The sequence below is a fragment of the Microtus pennsylvanicus genome, chromosome 9 (genome assembly GCF_037038515.1).
Source record: "Microtus pennsylvanicus isolate mMicPen1 chromosome 9, mMicPen1.hap1, whole genome shotgun sequence".
In the NCBI taxonomy this organism is placed as follows: Eukaryota; Metazoa; Chordata; class Mammalia; order Rodentia; family Cricetidae; genus Microtus; species Microtus pennsylvanicus.
In genome coordinates this window covers 26058392-26077450 of record NC_134587.1, presented here as the reverse complement: position 1 = coordinate 26077450, position 19059 = coordinate 26058392, and the positions used below count along the sequence as shown (strand labels likewise).

The following is a 19059-nucleotide window of genomic DNA, read 5'->3' as shown; positions in this document are numbered from 1 at the left end:
TAGCTTTGGTTTTCCCTTTCCCACGAGAACGGTTCAGTTGGATTCGGAAGCGCACTGGTGGCGGGGCAGGGCCTGCTGACCTAAGTCGCCAGGCTGTTTCCTGATATGGAGATGATGGGGACGCCTTCCCTTGGCTGTGTCCAGTGTTTAGCTGCTCATCTTTGTTAGGTGTGGAGCCAGGAAACTACCTACTTTGCACCCACTTTATTGGGGTGCAGAATGTATTGACCCCTCACCACCCCTGGCAGGCTTCGAAATTAGTTTATCCTCTCTCCTCACAGGCTCCACAAGTTGCAGGATTTGAACAAGAATCAGGATTATGAATTGCTATCAGTGTTGCAGGTTCGGTTTTGTGAGATTTTGCTTTGGGCTCTAGGTTGTCATGGCAGCGGATGACATTGGTGCACATCCATTATTGACTGTGAATCTTGGGAAAGGCACATGTAGCTGCTTCTCTGATGCTCACTGTTTTCTAGCTCTAGATTCTTCTTTTCTCGTGTCTGACTTTTAAACTAAGATGCAATGTACTCTCCTTACAAGTAAAACAAGTTAAACTGTAGGATTTCAGTTTAAACCTAAGAGAAAAATTGTTTGTTCTTTTAAAATTATGTAATATGAAATTTCTCTTAAAGGTACCAACCCCCAGCCCTGTACTTCTCTGTGTTCTGTTGGTTCTGGACCCTGATGGGCAGAGATCATTAGAAAAACAATATTATATGTCTCTGATATATAAATATTTTGTTTACTAAGGCAGCCCTCTTTGCCGGTGGTCATTGATATGTTCGTTAACGTACTGGCATCATCTATATGATAGCTCCATGGTTTCCCAGAGGAAATCATAACGCATGGTTCTCAGGGGAGAACGCTCGGATTTCTTCAGCCTCTAGTGTCTCTTGAGAAATAACGCGCTGAGGTGCTTCAGGCTCCCTCATCTGGGATCCAGTGGACTGGAAGATCCGTTCTGATTCATGCTTTGGGGAGCCCTGAGCTATTCATGCGAGGCGCTATCTTAGGAACGGAATCCTGCAGGGTGAGCTCTGGTAATGTGTACTAAAACAACCCAAAGGCAAGCGTGACTCCAACTGCTAGCTCCTCGCTAACTGTCTTCTGCCCCCAGTCAGTGGTCTCCATCCTGGTACGATGTCCCCCACAGCGGTCTTCTCCATGGACACCCCTTAGTTTTCACAGGACTTGTAACTATTCCATTTCAGATGCTCCTTCAATGTCTCTGTGGCCTTGACTTTACCTAGGTAAGAATGATTTAGGCTAGAGTAGGAAGGAATTGAGGTAAGTTAGTCTATATGTACATATATAATGTAGTTTGTATGTGTATGTGTGTGTGTATCTGGGAGATAGTCTGGTCATACCTTCTTCATTAGGGATATGCTGTAATTCTCTTCTGGATGATGTGTTAAACTCTGATGCGGAAGGGTAGGCTCCTTGCAATGGAATGAGTAGAGGGCTGGGTAATTGCGTTCTGTGTCCACAAATAAATTAATACTGTCCTGGCATTTTGTTTTTCAGAAGCTGAAACACACCGAGAGTGACAAGCTGCAAGTTCAAATTCAGGCTTACCTAGACAACGTGTTTGATGTGGGGGCTCTGCTGGAAGATGCAGAAACCAAGAACGCAGCCTTGGAGCGGGTAGAAGAACTGGAAGAAAACATCTCTCACGTAAGGGCATCTCAGAGACGAAAGTGCCCTGGGGTCCAGGGTGAGCTAGTGCTCACTTCTGTGGTAGGAAGTGAAGGGATTTGGAGTGTAGGAACGAGAAACTTCTGGGCCAGCACGCCCTCAGTTTCCCTCTGGGTTCTTTAAAGAAGGAAGGTATGGGTCTTACAGGAGAAACCCTTCCTTGTTCCCTCTTACCTTCCTGCTCCGTCTCCCCCATGTCAAATACGCCGGCTTTCTTAGTTGCCAACACAGGAGTAGGGTGGCTGACAGTGTAAGGGTGTGGTAGCTATGAAAAAAGGAATCTGTCCTGAATGGAGTCTTGAGATGACACGCTTTCTCAGAGTGCCGTCAAAGCCCGAGGGACAGGACTATCCCATGTCTCTGATACAGAACTCTCTTTCCTTCCTTAGGAATGCCTCAGGTTCTAGTCAGGTTTGTTTTAACTGCAGACATTTTACAGGAGAGCGCTCAGCTTTGTCAACTGTGCCTGTCTTTGAAGAAGCAAGTTCTGGTGTAATGTCAACTGCACAGTGGGACAGGGTCCCGATTTTCTTTCACAGAAATTTATTAACCACAAGTTAATATGAAACAAAAAGCTTTGAGATGTTAACATATTTAATATTCAAGAAAGCAGTATTTCTTAAAAACCCAGACATTGTGAGGCCTAAATTCTTGTTCCCTCACCCAGTACTGCACCTTGGGCCTCATCCTTATCCACGTGAGGAAGTATTGTACCGCTCTGAGCTCTTGAAAACAAAATGCTTGTCATGAGTTTATTAGAATTGTTCTTTATTAATTATTAGGTGCATTGTTTCTATTTGTAAGGATATTATTTTCCCTGGGCAGTGGTGACACATGCATTTAATCCCAGCATTTGAAGCAGAGGCAGGTGGATCTCTGTGAGTCCACACAGAGATCTGTGATGTTCAGATATGGAGGGGCTGTTGTACTGATTTTATGGAGGCTACGTACACATTATTCATTTTGATAGAAACCAATGTCTTCAGGATCAAGCTATAAAAATTAGTGTTTTCCAATTAAAAAAAATACTGCTGGAAACAACACCCGTTGCTTGCTCTCAGTCCTTGCCTGATCCACAGGCAGTCCCCCAATTCCATGATTGCCCCTCTGGGTCAATAGCTCTCTTTTGTGCTGTAAAAAATAAAATAAAATACAAGGATCAGACATGACAATTGAAATAGAAAATTCTTTGGCTCGTTCCTACTTCAAAAATATCGATGTTAGTGATATTTTTCACTCAGATTTCAATTAATGAGTCATGTTAAAGTTACTTTCATTACATCTCGGTATATGAGTTACTTTAGAATTCCCTGTCGGAAGACACAGCAGGTGTGGTGGTCCACTCCTATAATCCCATACTTGGGATGCTGGGAAAAGGAGAATCATGAGTTGGAGGCCAAGCCTGTGTCAAACAACAAGATTTTCTTCTGAGGACTTAAAAAATGAACATGAATCTAAGCATCGGGATAAAATATGCAGCTGCTTTTGTTTCTTTTCTCCTCGTCAAGGGGACTCTAGATGCTAAGTGTTCTTCATCCTAGTTCCTTTACCCTGGGAGAAGCTGCAGTCTGCAGCACAAGCATAGGACTGCGTTCTCTAGGGTTTCCTCTATGCAAATAGTTGTAAATGTGATTGTATCAAAGCATCATATCTGTTTTAGAAAAATTGCTGGGCAGTGGTAGTGCACACAATTAATCCCAGCACTCAGGAGGCAGAGGCAGGCGGATCTCTGTGAGTTCGAGGCCAGCCTGGTCTATGAGAGCTAGTTCTAGGACAGGCTCCAAAGCTACAGAGAAACCCTGTCTCGAAATACCAAAATAAATAAATAAAAACTAAATAAAAATAGAATAAAAAATTAATGTTCTCAGAATATATGTAGAATTTATATATTCTGTAGAATATATGCAAGACTGTAGTTTGCCAGGATGTGTGATTCCAAAGGCCTAATGACCTGCTTAGAATGTTTCTGTTTCTTCGTCACAATTTCACAGCTATCTGAAAAGCTGCAGGACACGGAGAATGAAGCCATGTCCAAGATTGTTGAACTGGAAAAGCAACTCATGCAAAGGAATAAGGAACTGGATGTTGTCCGGGTAAGTGTGCTGGCGGCAGCTGCTCAGATAGGCATGGCGCTCCAGCTGGAGGCTGGTCCAGTGTGGAGCAGGTTCATTCCAGAGCAATGCATTGATGCAGTGTATTTATTGCAACCATTTCAGAGGCGACACTCAAAAGTACACATAAGGTATGTGTACACATGTGTGCGAAATCAAAACCTCCAGCTTCAGTACTTCCCGATTACAAATTTTGGGAGCAACATTGGTTTCCCATCTTGGGGAGGATGAGTTGGTTCTGTAGGTCCTCCATGCAGTTGTAAATAAAAGCAAAAGCATGGATTCATTCATTTCACTTGCTTATTTTTATTAGGACTTAGACTTCATTGATTTTATTTACTTTGCTTTTACTCAAAACCAGATTTGTTGGTTACTATGGAAACAATTCACCACACAGGGTAGACCTAAAGGTACCAAAAAACAAAATCCAGTGCGGCTTAATTATCAGACAATCCTAGCTATTTGATTTTGCATTACTCTCATTTTACTTTAAGTATCTGGCATTTATGGAGTACCATCCATGTGTTTGACACCGTGTAGAACACACAACCGACATGCCTGGAGGCCTTTCAGGCACATGGCTGGCCTTCACACCTTGGTTAAAGTGATGGCACATTCTATGTGATGGTTATCATGGCTGTGTGTGCTGTTGGCATTCTGACACGTCCTACAGTTAGCTTTGCATATTTATTTTCTGGCATACTATCAAGACCAAGTTTTGATATGGCATATGGGCTCCATTCAAGTTCAGACATAGATTATTAATGACAGACAGGTGTGGAGAATGTTTCCAGGTCTGTGGAAGAGATAACACATGCGAGGCCCAGCAGGAAAGTTCAGTTCCACAGAGCCATTCACACCAGAATAGCCGGGACAGCCTTTGAATTGAATTTAACTTTGTTTTATTCTCTAAACTTTGAGAAAGACAAGTAATTAGTTGTGGGAAGCTTTGGGTTGTTTTCTTAAAAGCATCACCAAAGCAAAAATATTCTAGCCATCGCTGTCCTAAACTTAGTCAAGGAGCTTTTATCAGGGCCAGAGAAATCCAGCCATGCCTCTAGCTCCTGATCATTCATGACTGGATCACCGCAGGCTTTGCAGAGGTTGCCTGCTTGCTTATTTATTATTTGTCTTCTTGGGACAGGGTCTCATTATGTAGCACTGCCTGACCTGAAAAGCCACTGCATAGACCAGGCTGGGTCTCAGACTCACAGAGATCCGCCTGCCTCTGCTTCCACAGTGCTTGAATTAAAGGCATGCACCATCACGGCCAGCGTTTGCAGAGGTTTTAATCCTAGTCTTATTTCTCCCAAAGTCTGATTTAGGGCCCTTTGTCTCTTATTAGTTAATGTGCATCCAGGAGTTATAAATAGATTTTATAATTAGTGAAAGAGTATGCCGAACTGCCAGGATACCCGTGGGATGTTCCAAATCCAGTTTGGGGGATAAAGTTATCTCTGCTCTGTTCTTTTCTGCCTATGAAGTTAGCTCCACTTAGGAAATGGAAAGGACTTCATTAATAATAGCAATGCTAGGATACATTGCATGCATTATTAGTTGAGTTGGTAATTACTGGGACTCCACATGTTCTGGCTGAATTCTAGAGATTTCCCCAAATGTCAGAGTGCATGTGCTCTCTCTACCTGTTTTCCGCAGTTGGTGTACCTGGGAATGTCCTGTGAAGTCAGAATCCTGACCATGGCTAGCCTGGTCTACAAGAGCTAGTTCTAGGATAGGCTCCAAAGTTACAGAGAAACCCTGTCTTGGAAAAAAAAAAAGAAACCAAAGGGGGAAAAATCCTGACTGTGATCTCTTTTGCAGGAAATCTACAAAGATGCAAATACCCAAGTTCACACATTAAGGAAAATGGTCAAAGAAAAAGAAGAAGCTATTCAAAGACAGTCTACCCTGGAAAAAAAGATTCATGAACTGGAGAAACAAGGGACCATTAAAATTCAGAAGAAAGGGGATGGGGACATTGCCATCCTGCCAGTCGTGGTCTCTGGCACATTGCCCATGGGGTCAGAACTAGCAGCGGGTAACTATGGAGGACCAGTTACAGGGACCACCTCCTCAGGAGCCTCACTGCCCCCTCCCCCACCACTACCTCCATCATCAGACATGTCCGAAGCAGGTAAGGGGTCCTGGGGGCGGGGTAGAGATGTGCCTTCGTGTGTGCTTTTACTTGTCTTAAGAAATATTATATCTTGAGTGGCTGGAAAAATGGTTAGTGGTTAAGATAGGCACCGCTCTTCTCAACAACCCGAGTTTGTCTCAGTTCACATAGCGTGGCTCACAACTGCCCACTCCAGAGGATCTGCTGTTGCCTCTGCCCTATGCAGGCACTGCCCTTGTGTGCCCATAATAAGGAAGATGCAATAAGTTAGAACAAAGGTTTACGATTGGAGATTAAGGTTGTGAATCTTCATGTTGCTCGTGTGATAATGTTTTCCCATTTGTCAGTAAGGAAATGTTTACCATTTTAAGTAGTTTTTTTTCTTCCACATGCTTTATTTTATTTTAAAAATTTAATTGCTTCTTAGCGTTATGTATGAGCGATGTGTGTGTATATAGCACACTATGCTTGTAAAAATCAGAAGCCACCTGTGTGGAGTTAGTAGTCACCCCACTTTTATGTGGGCTCCCAGGATCTAACTGGCATTCCCCGATGAGCCGCCTGGAGAATTTGGAACCTCATTTTCTCATGCTTTATATGCACATGACATTTTGTTCTTTTCTCCAGCGCAAAACGGACCAGCGTCACCGCCTATGTCACCGCCTCCTCCCCCACCCCCTCCACCCCCTCCTCCTCCACCCCCACCCCCACCACTCCCGGGCCCTGCGACCGAGACTGTGCCAGCTCCACCTCTGCCACCACCACCCCCACCTCCCTCTGCACCCCCGCTGCCTGGGACTTCTTCACCCACCGTAGTTTTCAACTCAGGCTTAGCAGGTGAGAACACAGGGTGAAAGCAGGTACTTGATTGAGAAGTCCTGATTTCTCCCTCTGGAGAGCTAAAGCTGCTCTTTCAGTGATTAGATCCTTTTCTGTCTGTGCACACCCCTTAGGACATCCCTGCTAACATAGTCAGTGAAGGGGAGATTGTCATACACGAGCAACGCTGTCTTCTGCATAGCCTTTGCCACACTCTGACCTCGTCACCCAGCCTTCCCCTGTCTTTCCCTACAGTGGCGAAAGCTCGGAGTCAGGCGCTCATATTGAGTGTTATTCTTTTGTAAGGTATTTGGAGTGCTGTCTGTAAAAGAGAACAGGCCGTTATGAGTAAATGCCCACAGAGGCTTGTAGGCGTGCTTTCTGAACATTTATAGGTGTCAGAAATTGCTAGAAGTTTTAAGCTTCTAGGGGAAGTGGTACTAACAGCCGTTTCTTTAGGATTTGAAAAGCTTCCAAGTAATTCATGTCTTCCTGCTCACCAGGACATAAAGGTGTGCCCGCTTTACCAGAAATAAAAGGGAGACAGGTCTGAGAGGGGAAGAGAATTGCTCTAACGCCTTCAAATAAGTTACTACTTTTGACCCTTGGAAATGAAATTTTACTCTTTACTACTGAGCCATGTTAGTTAGAGTGTCTCCGAGAGTTTGGAGTTGTTCTGAGGTGGCTGTCCCTATGAGAGGGCAGCGCTGTGCTGAGGGAGCTGCCCTGTGCCGTGGGGATCTCTGCTCTGAGCTGGCTGTCCTGTGGTGCTGAGGACTGCTTTGAGGTTGTCGTCTTTTGATACTGGGTAGCTTTCTCTGTAATAATGAGAACCCTGCTTGGAGGTGGCTGTCCCCGTGATGCTAAGTAATTCTCCTCTGAGGTGGCTGTCCCCGTGATGCTAAGTAATTCTCCTCTGAGGTGGCCGTCCCTGTTGAGAACCTGCTCTTGGGTCATCACCTGGTGTCACCAGGCAGCTTTCCTCTTAGGCGGACTGTTTGCGTTTGTTTATTGCTGTGATAAACACCATCACCAAATGGAGGAAAGGGTTTATTTTAGTTTACAGTTTATTGTGGAGGCAAATCCAGGCAGGGATACAAAGCAGGAAGCTAGAGGCAGGAAGTGATGCAGAGGCCATGAAGAATTATGCTTACTGGCGTGCTCAGCCTGCTTTCTTATATGAGGATCTCAGGGTGGCACAGCTCGCAGTAGGCTGGGTCCTCTTACATGAATCATCACTCAGTAAAACACCCCGCATCTTGCCTACAGGTCAATGTAATGGAGACATTTTCTCAACTGATGCTCATTCTTCCAAGATGATTCTTAATTTGTGTCTAGTTGATAAAAATGATCCAACACACTAACACTGCTCTGAAGTTGCCACTTTGGGCTACTAGGTGTTTTAAGGTGGCTGTCTCTGTGACACTATGTCGTGCTGCTCCAGGATAGCTGTCCCTGTGGTACTGGTCCCTCTGCTCTGAGGTGGCTGTCCCTGTGGTACTGGCATCTCTGCTCTGAGGTGGCTGTCCCTGTGGTACTGGCATCTCTGCTCTGAGGTGGCTGTCCCTGTGGTACTGGTCCCTCTGCTCTGAGGTGGCTGTCCCTGTGGTACTGGCATCTCTGCTCTGAGGTGGCTGTCCCTGTGGTACTGGTCCCTCTGCTCTGAGGTGGCTGTCCCTGTGGTACTGGTCCCTCTGCTCTGAGGTGGCTGTCCCTGTGGTACTGGTCCCTCTGCTCTGAGGTGGCTGTCCCTGTGGTACTGGTCCCTCTGCTCTGAGGTGGCTGTCCCTGTGGTACTGGTCCCTCTGCTCTGAGGTGGCTGTCCCTGTGGTACTGGTCCCTCTGCTCTGAGGTGGCTGTCCCTGTGGTACTGGTCCCTCTGCTCTGAGGTGGCTGTCCCTGTGGTACTGGTCCCTCTGCTCTGAGGTGGCTGTCCCTGTGGTACTGGCATCTCTGCTCTGAGGTGGCTGTCCCTGTGGTACTGGTCCCTCTGCTCTGAGGTGGCTGTCCCTGTGGTACTGGTCCCTCTGCTCTGAGGTGGCTGTCCCTGTGGTACTGGTCCCTCTGCTCTGAGGTGGCTATCCCTGTGGTACTGGTCCCTCTGCTCTGAGGTGGCTGTCCCTGTGGTACTGGGTCTACTTCCACCCATGTTTGAACTCTCTCAGTTACTATGAGTCCCTCCCCTGCTAGCCTCAAGTTCCAAGGCTGTGATTGTTTCTGAAGTATCCAAGTCGAAATGACAGCATTTAGTATAAAAATTTCTTCTTCTCAATCCATCCAAAGGCTTTATAGTTTTATCTGCACCCCTGTCCTACCCCTTACCCCCCACCAAGAATTCTTCAAGTGTCCACAGCCCTTTCAGATTTGTTCATGTCAGATCTGTGATTCTGCTGGCACCCTGACATCTAGAAAATATCAAGGACACCAATCCGATGCCTGTTCCGTTTCATGATAAATTTTTGGCTGATTCTTCTCCTTCAAGGTCTTCCCTGCTACTACTTTCTTCTAGAGCTTTTAGTGCCTCTGAAGAGGAGAGGTGGAGGAGAGTCACCGTGGAGCCGGTAGACTGAATGTAAATGACAAACCTCACACCGTCTCTGGGTGTCTGTTCTGTTGCCAGGCTGTTCTGGGTGACTGACTGTGGATGCCACTGCTGTCCTGTGCACCTGGGCTGCTGGTTAAGCTTTTCCCTGTCGCTCTGGATGAGCGTCCTCTGTGAGATGTGTCTACTGTGCCTCACCTGGAGCTGCTGCTTCCTCCATTGCAAAAGCTAACATGTGGCTCAGCGGTCCGCTTGCTTTACCATGAGCTGAGACAGAATTCCGATGTTGTTGGCAGGGGAATGAGCTGCAGGCAGAGGCAGCTTTCTTCCAAAGGGCCGTGCTCCCTCTTACTGTTTTGTTTTGTCTTAAGCTTTTACCACTCCTTCATTTCTAGAATTTATTGATTCTGACGTGTCTTAAATTTATGGTACAGAGCTCTGTGCTCAGTTTATGACTGCTGCTCTCAGGACCCTTCTAGGAAGAAGTCTCTACTGTTCTTGAGCGAAGGAGAGTTCTGTAGGTGGGATCGAAGAAGTCCTCTTTATTTCATTAAGTGGCTACAGGATGTATCTTGTCTCAAAAGATTATAAAGCCCTTCTAAGTGTTTACTGACTTGGGATTAGGCATTTTCTGCAGGCTCCCTAATCTCCCTAATATTTATCCTTAATTTGGCTTTCAGTGCATAGTAACTGAAGCTTATTTTGTAAGTTACTCTCCTCATCTGTTCACTGATTTCTCTCTCTCTGGAATGCAGAGGCCTGGCAGGTTGTTTCAGGAGAACTAAGAACCAGAGCTGAGCTGAGATGGCCAACCGTGGCAGAATACCCCACTCCGCACTGTGCAGGAGCGGTCCCAGTGGGGAATCACGGTGGGGTCCCAGAGGAGGAAGTCCTAATAGAGCAGCACTAGTTGAGAGAATTCTTTGGATTTTATAAGGCAGGTTTTAGTCACATGAAATATTCACTTGAAGTGTAACACATCTCCAAGTCTAATGGGACAGTCTAATTCCATTCCTAGGCAGGCTGTCTGTGCAGTGGGTGACCTTTGCTCTCCGCTAAGCTTGAATCAGTCACTATTCAACTGTGACTGGCTCTGTGTTATTAGGAACTTGTCTATAGCCTATGGAATAGCCAGTACAGTTCATTATGGCTGCTTTGGACCATTACAAATAAATGTTTTGTTTTGTTGTTTTGTTTTTCTTTCTCCCAGAGAGGGGGAAATACAGAAATATAAACAAAACCACAAAGTGAGTCTTCAAAGGCAGGAGAATGAGTCTTTGGCTTTGTGCTGCTGAACTGTGTCCACGAAGCATGACCTTCTCTGCTACGAGTGTGTGAGCTGCTGGGCCACTTGACTCTAACCGTATCTAATACATATATATCTATTTTGTATTTTCTGTTCTTTCTGCTTCCACAAAAGATGGGCCAATCAAGCTTTTCTGTAGGTTGCTCCTCACCAAGCGTGTTGAGTATTCTCTGTGTGTTCTGTCGGTCACCCTGTGCCTTGACATCTCTCCACTCCATCCTCCCTTGAGCCATTGCGTTTGACATTGTGTCTCTAGGTAGTCTGGCTGGCTGTGACTCCAGGTTTGCCCCCGTGTTTCAGCTCAATCTGTAGCTCCTCCTTTAGGCAGGGACTAGATTCACAGGCCGTGATCCATTCCTTCCCTTTGAGAGAAGGAATGTTTCTCTCTTAGGGTTCAGATTTCTTAGTCAGTTATAACCCTCCCACTCGAAGAGAATTGTGCTCTAAGGAAATAAGGAGAATAAGGGAAAACCATTGGCTGTACCTTTCCAGGAACCCACATCCCCCCACTGTCTGTGTCTCACTGCGTGGAACACTTGCCCATTTAAAGCCACTTTGTTTAGTTTGTGTCCTGGGGTCACAGTGTATGTCATGGTCACCTGTAGGCCCCTGCTGTCAACTACACCCTATGCCTAGCTGAAGTCAGGAAAAATTTCCTTACTTGGGTTGAAGAGATACCTGTCCCATCATCTGTCTCCCTTACTGATACCCTCCACCCGTTGTGGATGAAAACACAATTAGAGAAAGCCTTTGTCTGTTGATGACATTGGTTCTCCTGGGCAGTGTAGACCAAAAGTAAGTATGACCAGGAATCTGACCCTGTTGATATAGGGGCAAGGGTGCCACGTTTGGTGACAGAAAGCCTGTTTTTGCAAAAGCTGTGTCTCTGTGTTTCTGCATGCTTCTGTGTGGATTTATCTGATGACATTCCTTCTCTGTAATGGCCTTGTAACTCTGGAGGGATGAGAGGCACCGGCTGTCTCCCTATTGGGTGAATATCAACGGAGGCAGGTAGCTGCCAAATGACAGCTTAGGTGCTATCACCTTGTTTTCTTCTGTCCTCCCCTTTCCTGATAATAATGGTGGATATTGGGGCTCACACTGGGCAAGTGAGGGACCCAGAACAGCCTGATGTATGGATATATACATACACACACATAAATGTTTGAAAGCCTTGTTTATGATGTATAATTAATTTATAGAATTTGTAAGCCATTATCTTTTAAAACTTGTTTTCCCCAAAATGAGAGGGGTTGACATTCTTTTTAGCCTGTAAATGTTAGATCCCATAAATCCCTCTGTTTCAGTACATTTAGCCATTTCACTGACAAGGTCTAGATAAAGATGACTGACTTCTTTAAAAAGAGGAGAATGGGGAGGCTGGAGAGATGGTTCGGTGGTTAAGAGCGCTCACTGATTTTCCAAAGGTCCTGAGTTCAGTTCCCAGAACACATACGGCAGCTGACAAGTGTCTGATACCCTTTTCTGGTGGGCAGATGTATATACAGACAGAGTATGTATTTATGCATTTTATGTGTATGGGTACTTCGTCTGTGTGTACATCTGCTTTTATAATAGTCCAGTGTCACACAGCCAAATGGGGCCTTGAATGGCTGTGGCCAGGACCAGGTGCCCTTCATAGTTATCACCACCTGGGTCCCCCTTGCCCTCTTCCTCCAGTGTTAAAGGGTCATTAGCAGGACTGTTGTCCGATTGTACCTGCAGCTGATGGGGTTCTAGTTGCGACTTAATTTCATTGTCTCTGACATCTTCAGCTGTGAAAATTAAGAAGCCGATCAAGACGAAGTTCCGAATGCCAGTGTTTAACTGGGTTGCTCTGAAGCCCAATCAGATCAATGGCACAGTCTTCAATGAAATCGATGATGAGCGGATCCTAGAGGTATCTTTCTCCTTGCTGATAAACTAGAGGTGCACCAGTGTGCATCTGCCGCGGAGCAAAGGAGGCTGTCCTGTTCGCCTGTTTGCTGCAAAATAAATGCCTGACACAGACCCGCCCGCCCTTGTATTTATAGACAGCCTTTACTGAGCTATGCTGGTTAAGGACTCAGTATTGACCATCAGCTTTCGTGGCTTTAGCCTATGGCAGATGTCTGTGTAAACCAACTATCGAGAGTAGCAGCAGAGCTGGATTGTTAGGATCAGTCTTCTCTGGACATTCACTTCTGGCCTTGTGATAGGATGTGATGGGGTATCCCCAACAGAAAAAGAAGTACAGCCAGCTATACAGGAATAAGCTCCCAACAGAAGGAAAGTCTTTGCTTAAGAGGGTGTCCAACTGATGAGGTGTTTGCTAACTGGGAAATGACTTAGTTTTACCGCATGATCCAATTTGCCAATGTCAGCCTTCTCCACCTTAGGATTTAAATGTGGATGAATTTGAGGAAATATTCAAAACAAAAGCCCAAGGTCCTGCCATTGATCTGTCTTCAAGCAAGCAGAAAATAACACAGAAGGGATCAAGTAAAGTGACATTATTAGAAGCAAACAGAGCCAAAAATCTTGCCATCACCCTAAGGAAAGCTGGGAAGACAGCTGATGAGATATGCAAAGCCATTCACGTGTAAGTTCCTGGGAGGGGCATAGATCCCGGAGAGCTCCGTCTAAGGAGTAAAATAAGGGTGCAAATCAGCAGATCATGGGAATGGTGGCAAGAGCTAAGTGCAAACACGGAGGAATTCTGGGTACCCACACTTCAGAGCTCCCCTTGTTCCTCAGAGCAGAGATGACAACAGAAAGCAATGCAGCAGCTGGTACCCAGGGAAATGCCATATCCACATACCATTGCCAGTTTAGAAGAGCAGTTTTAACCTGTGGGCTGCGACCTCTTTGGGGATCAGACCACCCTTTCATGTCAGATATCCTGATATATCAGATGTTTACATTTCCTAACAGTACCAAAATTACAGTGGTTGGGGGGTCACCATAACATTGGTAAGGTTGAGAACCACTGGTCTAGAAGAACATCTAGCATGGACAGACAGCATTTATCATTTTGGCTCTGCTCTTATATATAGGTCTATATATGTGGTGCTCACATAAAGGGGAGCAGGGCTGAGTGGGGCAGATCCCGAGGAAAGGGAGAGGTGGCGGTTTTCCCTGGAGGATCTGGATGGTCTCCAGATTTGATGAATCCAAATTTGATGGCATCCCTGCAATGACACAATCCAATGCTGGCTGCAGATATGATACAGATGCATGTTTTAATTCATGACAACAGGAATGCAAGTTCTTTTGCTCTTAGTACTTCCTGGTCATTTTAAACAAGACGTTCTCTCTCTCTCTCTCTCTCTCTCTCTCTCTCTCTCTCTCTCTCTCTCTCTCTCTCAAATTTATAAATTGCCCAGAAGGTAATGGTTTTGTTTATCTACTAGAAAAAAAATCTTCCCAGTCTACTTATAGACAGTGATACTATATTCTCAGAAATCACTTTTATAATTTTATACTTTATAATTTTTTTTTACCTAACCCTAAGAGATCATTTGCTCTGATTTTGTTGTCTTTGGTCAAGGTCATAATTTAATACAGTCTGCTGCAATCTTTCCTATTTTCCAACACTGAAACATGGTGTGCAATCTGGGTTTTAATCTCATATGGCTTCTTTGCCATACTAATGTATGGCTGATTCCATTGTTTTGTTGAATAAAGATTGTCTGGAGTATAAAATAGGAATTAAGCAAATCCTTGTTCAAACTGAGCAAGAACTACCAAGAACTGATATTCCTTCAAGGAATATATGTATCTGCATCAAAATATCTGAATAGAATGGGAATTTAACTGAGTTTTGTCTCCAGAAATAGCAAAGTAATGACAAAACTATCTTACAAAACTCATCAGATGTTCCCAAAGTCTAAAGCCCTGTTCGTGGACTGCGTTACCGGCCTGTGCTCCAGGCTAAGGCTGCATGCTGCTTTTTACTCTTGATTTCTAATGGCTGTAGCCACCTGGAGCCCTAAGGTGATCTCACTCCTACTTGAGCATGGTCTAGGTGATCAGTTAGGATAATGGGCGCTCAATGTGGTCCAGCTCCAGAATGGGGCTTCAGCAGTCCAGCTGTGTGAATCCAAGGCCAGTGACATGGTGGTAGATGAGCTGTGTTGGATGGTGGTTGAACACTGACCTGTTGGCGCTGGTTTCAGGTTTGACTTGAAGACACTCCCGGTTGACTTTGTTGAGTGTTTGATGAGGTTCTTGCCCACTGAGAATGAGGTGAAAGTGCTCCGGCTCTATGAGAGAGAGAGAAAGCCCGTGGAGAACTTGTCAGACGAAGACCGCTTCATGATGCAGTTCAGTAAGATTGAGCGGCTCATGCAGAAGATGACCATCATGGCCTTCATTGGGAACTTTGCAGAAAGCATCCAGATGCTCACTCCTGTGAGTTGACCAGGACAGGGGTACAAGTAGATTGCCATTCATTTGTGTACATCTCTATGAATTATGCTCAATCTAATATGGACTCTAATGAGTCCTTCCAGAACTTGAGAGATTACATTTGGGTTTTAACTCCCATTTTCACAGTGTGAATCCAAATCTCTATATGTGACCATTCTCCCCCCAAATACCGTTTTCGTGTTTAGAAGAATCCTCTGCTTTTCAGATGAGTACAGAGTACTCTACAACCCAGTTCCTTATTGGCAAGACTAGAAGTGTGCTTCTCATTTCTAAAAACAACCCTATATCCTTAGTGAGCAGCAGGCTCAAGAGATTCCTGGGAGCACTGACTTTACCGGAGGATGTTTCTTCTTAGGACTTTCCTGAAGTAGATTGTGGGGATGTAAGAAATAAACATTAGTCAGCCATCTCTTTCCTTGTCTTAGTCTGGCAGAAACTTAGGGATGTCAGAAAGATCAGTTTGTCCTTGGTTCTGTTTCTCAACCAAAAAAACCCAAAAAACCTTAATTACTGCTTACAGTAGCATATTTGTTCAAAACGTGTTTTGAGAACTTGTAGAGAACATTATATTTCTGCTCTTCCACCACACCCCACTCTTTGCATTTTTGGACATCTCTAGTGATTTAGAAGTCTAAATTGTGTGTGATTAGAGGTGGCGTACTGGGAACTCCTACCTTGAAATCTTACCTGGCTTCTGGGTTGGCTGCAGATCATGGGTTCCCACATTCCTTGTCACTGTGAGTAGCTTTTCAGACGAGCATATGTAATGCTAGGGTTACCTAAGGTATAGTTAGTTCTTAGCTTCCAATTAGTTTGCCATTCTTAACAGTCTTCTCCCTGTTTTTCCTTCTTCTAATTGGAATCCAGCAACTTCACGCAATTATAGCAGCATCTGTTTCTATCAAGTCTTCTCAAAAGCTCAAGAAAATTCTGGAGGCAAGTGCAGTTTTCTTATTATGTTCATGGAGAGCCGACTTGGCCTGTACCTGGGATGCTTTCCTAACGAACACTTCTTTTCTCTCTTGCTTTTCCAGATCATCTTGGCCCTTGGAAACTATATGAATAGCAGCAAACGAGGAGCGGTTTATGGATTCAAACTGCAGAGTTTAGATCTGGTGTGTGAACTAAAGGGATATGGGACATACAGCTGCAGAGGCTGAGATGTGGGGGGAGGTCTATTCTCAGGGGTAGGGTCGGGGGTTGGAGTAGGATCCTCTTAGTGCAGGAAGGTGAGTGGTGGGGGGAGAGGTCTATTCTCAGGGGTAGGGTGGGGGGTTGGAGTAGGATCCTCTTAGTGCAGGAAGGTGAGCTGGTATAAATTTGCTGAAACACTATTTGACAGGAAGGATCAGATACTTACAGCCTTTCACTCAGTATCCCCTTATCCATGACTCTTTCCTCAAGAGACTGAATTATGAATACTGCATTTTATAGCAATAATCTCAAGTTCCAGTATGATGGAAAACGACTTAAGATAACAGTTACTACAGGGAACTACTTAGCTTTTTAAATACCTGGAAAGACTTCAGACGAATAGATAATTTTGTTTAGAAAATTATAGTTGCACATATTTAATTTCTTTTTTTCTGTATGGACAAAGTGTAAAGTAATCTTCCATGGCATCCTCTTCAGACTGTACAGATCTACTGTGGCTTCCAAGTCAAGGAAGACATGGTTAATTGATAGTGTCATGTCAGTATTGATTTAATGATTTAATACCCCCCATCATAATCTGATCAATGTGTGGGATTTGTCCCAGGACCTTCTAGGATACCAAACATCTCAGATTCTCAAGTCCTTTCTAAAAAATAGTGTAATATATGGCTTTAACCTAAGCGTGTCCCCCTACCTTTTAAATCATACTGAGGGGCTGGAGAGATGGCTCAGAGGTTAAGAGCATTGCCTGCTCTTCCAAAGGTCCTGAGTTCAATTCTCAGCAACCACATGGTGGCTTACAACCATCTATAATGGGGTCTGGTGCCCTCTTCTGGCCTTCAGGGATACACAGAGACAGAATATTGTATACATAATAAATAAATATTTTAAAAAAAATCATACTGAGTTTATTTATAATGCCTAGTGCTCTGATTGCAGGCAGTTGTTTCGAGGTATTATGTATCAAATAGTTAAAAGAAACAAAAACCAAATCAGTGCAAAGGAAGGTCTTTCCTTACCATTTTCTGTCTGAGGTTGGTAAGGTCACAGATTCAGAATACCCAGACACAGAGCCAGCTGTCTCTCTTTGGGTCCTCAGAGCTGGGGAAGAAGGGTGGAGCCACAATACAGCTGCTGGCTCCACCATTCATCTCTGTTCTGCTTCTTCATGTCCGGAAGCAGTAACACCGTGATGAGTTTTTTCCCACGGAGCGAAGGGAGGCAGATGGATGGCGGATGCAGGGCTTTGGAGAATTCTTGGAAGAAAGATGAAAATCTGAAGTATTCCTAGCTCAGTCTACCCTGGCACCTAGCACATACTTGGTCAGGACATTCGCAGGCTATTTGAGCACGAAATCCATTGAATCTTGAGGCTCCACTGGGAATGCTTTTTGCAGTTTTACTCGGTTATTTACTATGGTCACCTGCACCTTGCTCTTGCACCTAACCCATGTCTCCTTTTGTTCCCAGCTCTTGGATACAAAATCAACAGACCGGAAGCAAACGCTGTTGCACTATATATCAAATGTGGTAAAAGAAAAGTATCAGCAAGTTACTCTGTTTTATAACGAGCTTCATTATGTGGAAAAGGCTGCTGCAGGTACTTTTAATTTCAGCTGTCAGTGTTACCTTGAGATGTTTAATATCATAGTTATGAGGGAGTCAGTCCCTGATAAAACGCTTCAGTACCCACTGCAGGAAGCAGGGTCAGTATGGCAGCCCTCCTGGGCTGGAATGTATTGTAAGGGTGCCACCGACTCCTTCTGTCAGCGTCCTTCTCTCTAAAGATCCAGGTCTTTGAGATATGCCTTACCCATTGCCTGCCCATCATTCTTTCTGTTTCCTTGCTATTGGATAAGATACGATGATGAGCTATAGAGTCTGAACTGCAGGAAGAAATGGTTTTGTGGCTACAAACAGGCTGGAATAGACAAGACACATCATGGGCTTACTTATGTAGCTAGCAGAATGGAATGGGTTTCCTTTGCCTAAATCAAGGTTATTAAGTATAATCTCAATTAAGAAAAGCAAATAGCAAGACTACCTTCTTAAGTAGCAGCACAGATGGTTTGACCAGGAAATTTTCCTTTGAAATTAAAAGCCTGTGGGGGAAAAATAATAACAGAGATTGATATGCTCACTGGATGAATTGGTGTCCATGGTGCCCAGGCTGATTGACACATGCTCTTAATGTAGGTAGGACTGCTCCTTTGTTTATCAGGAGTTTTGAGTATGTTCTCTGTAGCTGGTACTGTCAGAAGTATTAGGGGTCAAACCTGGGGGAAGCCCTGGGAATAAAGCAGTACAGGTCTAATAAGGGGAGAACATACCCCATTGATTTGTAATCCATCCATGAGCAGAGATGAATAACCAGCAAAACAAAGCTGGGACCAACTGCTCTGGGGAGAGTGGCTCATAAGAGTCTGGGAGTGTGCCTGCTCTGGGTGGTAGCACTATTGCAAGGTTCACCCCAAATTCTTAGACGCAAGAAAGGCTTAACAAAAAGCTAATGTTGCCTTAGTTCTTAGTGGGCTATACAACTGAAGTTCAGCCGGTAGAATTCTGCCCTCTGCTGGAAAGTTACAGGAGTGCAATAGCATCCAGAGAAGTAAGAGGCTTGGGCTTGTTTGAATCTACAACTAAACCAATAGGCTGGATGCAGCGGAACCTTGGTCTCCAGCGCAAAAAGTGGACTCTGGGATTGTTTTCCCATCCCGTCTTCTGTCTCTGAACGGTGTGACTCATGGCAGACCACAGAATCTCTTTATGTTGCCTTTCCTCATTAGCAAAGTATATTACTAGAAGAGTAGGATTAGTGCATGTGAAGAATTTATTGTAGTATTTGATAGTGGCGTTTCATGAATTATTGATATTAAAGGCTGTCCGTGACTAAAGGTTGGAATTA

The 19059-nt window shown here is 44.7% G+C and overlaps 1 protein-coding gene across 5 annotated transcripts in view; it reads left to right on the top strand.

The window, feature by feature from the left end:
* The window catches only part of Fmnl2 (formin like 2), a 247278-nt gene that overhangs the window by 216234 nt on the left and 11985 nt on the right, over window positions 1-19059 (top strand). For all 5 annotated transcript variants that reach the window (XM_075985194.1, XM_075985193.1, XM_075985192.1 and 2 more), the window contains 10 exons: window positions 1525-1674; window positions 3687-3788; window positions 5628-5940; window positions 6550-6759; window positions 12365-12489; window positions 12968-13170; window positions 14747-14981; window positions 15867-15935; window positions 16034-16114; window positions 17625-17754. In XM_075985194.1, coding sequence (XP_075841309.1) covers window positions 1525-1674; window positions 3687-3788; window positions 5628-5940; window positions 6550-6759; window positions 12365-12489; window positions 12968-13170; window positions 14747-14981; window positions 15867-15935; window positions 16034-16114; window positions 17625-17754 — 1618 coding nt within the window. The remainder of the gene's footprint in view (window positions 1-1524; window positions 1675-3686; window positions 3789-5627; window positions 5941-6549; window positions 6760-12364; window positions 12490-12967; window positions 13171-14746; window positions 14982-15866; window positions 15936-16033; window positions 16115-17624; window positions 17755-19059) is intronic.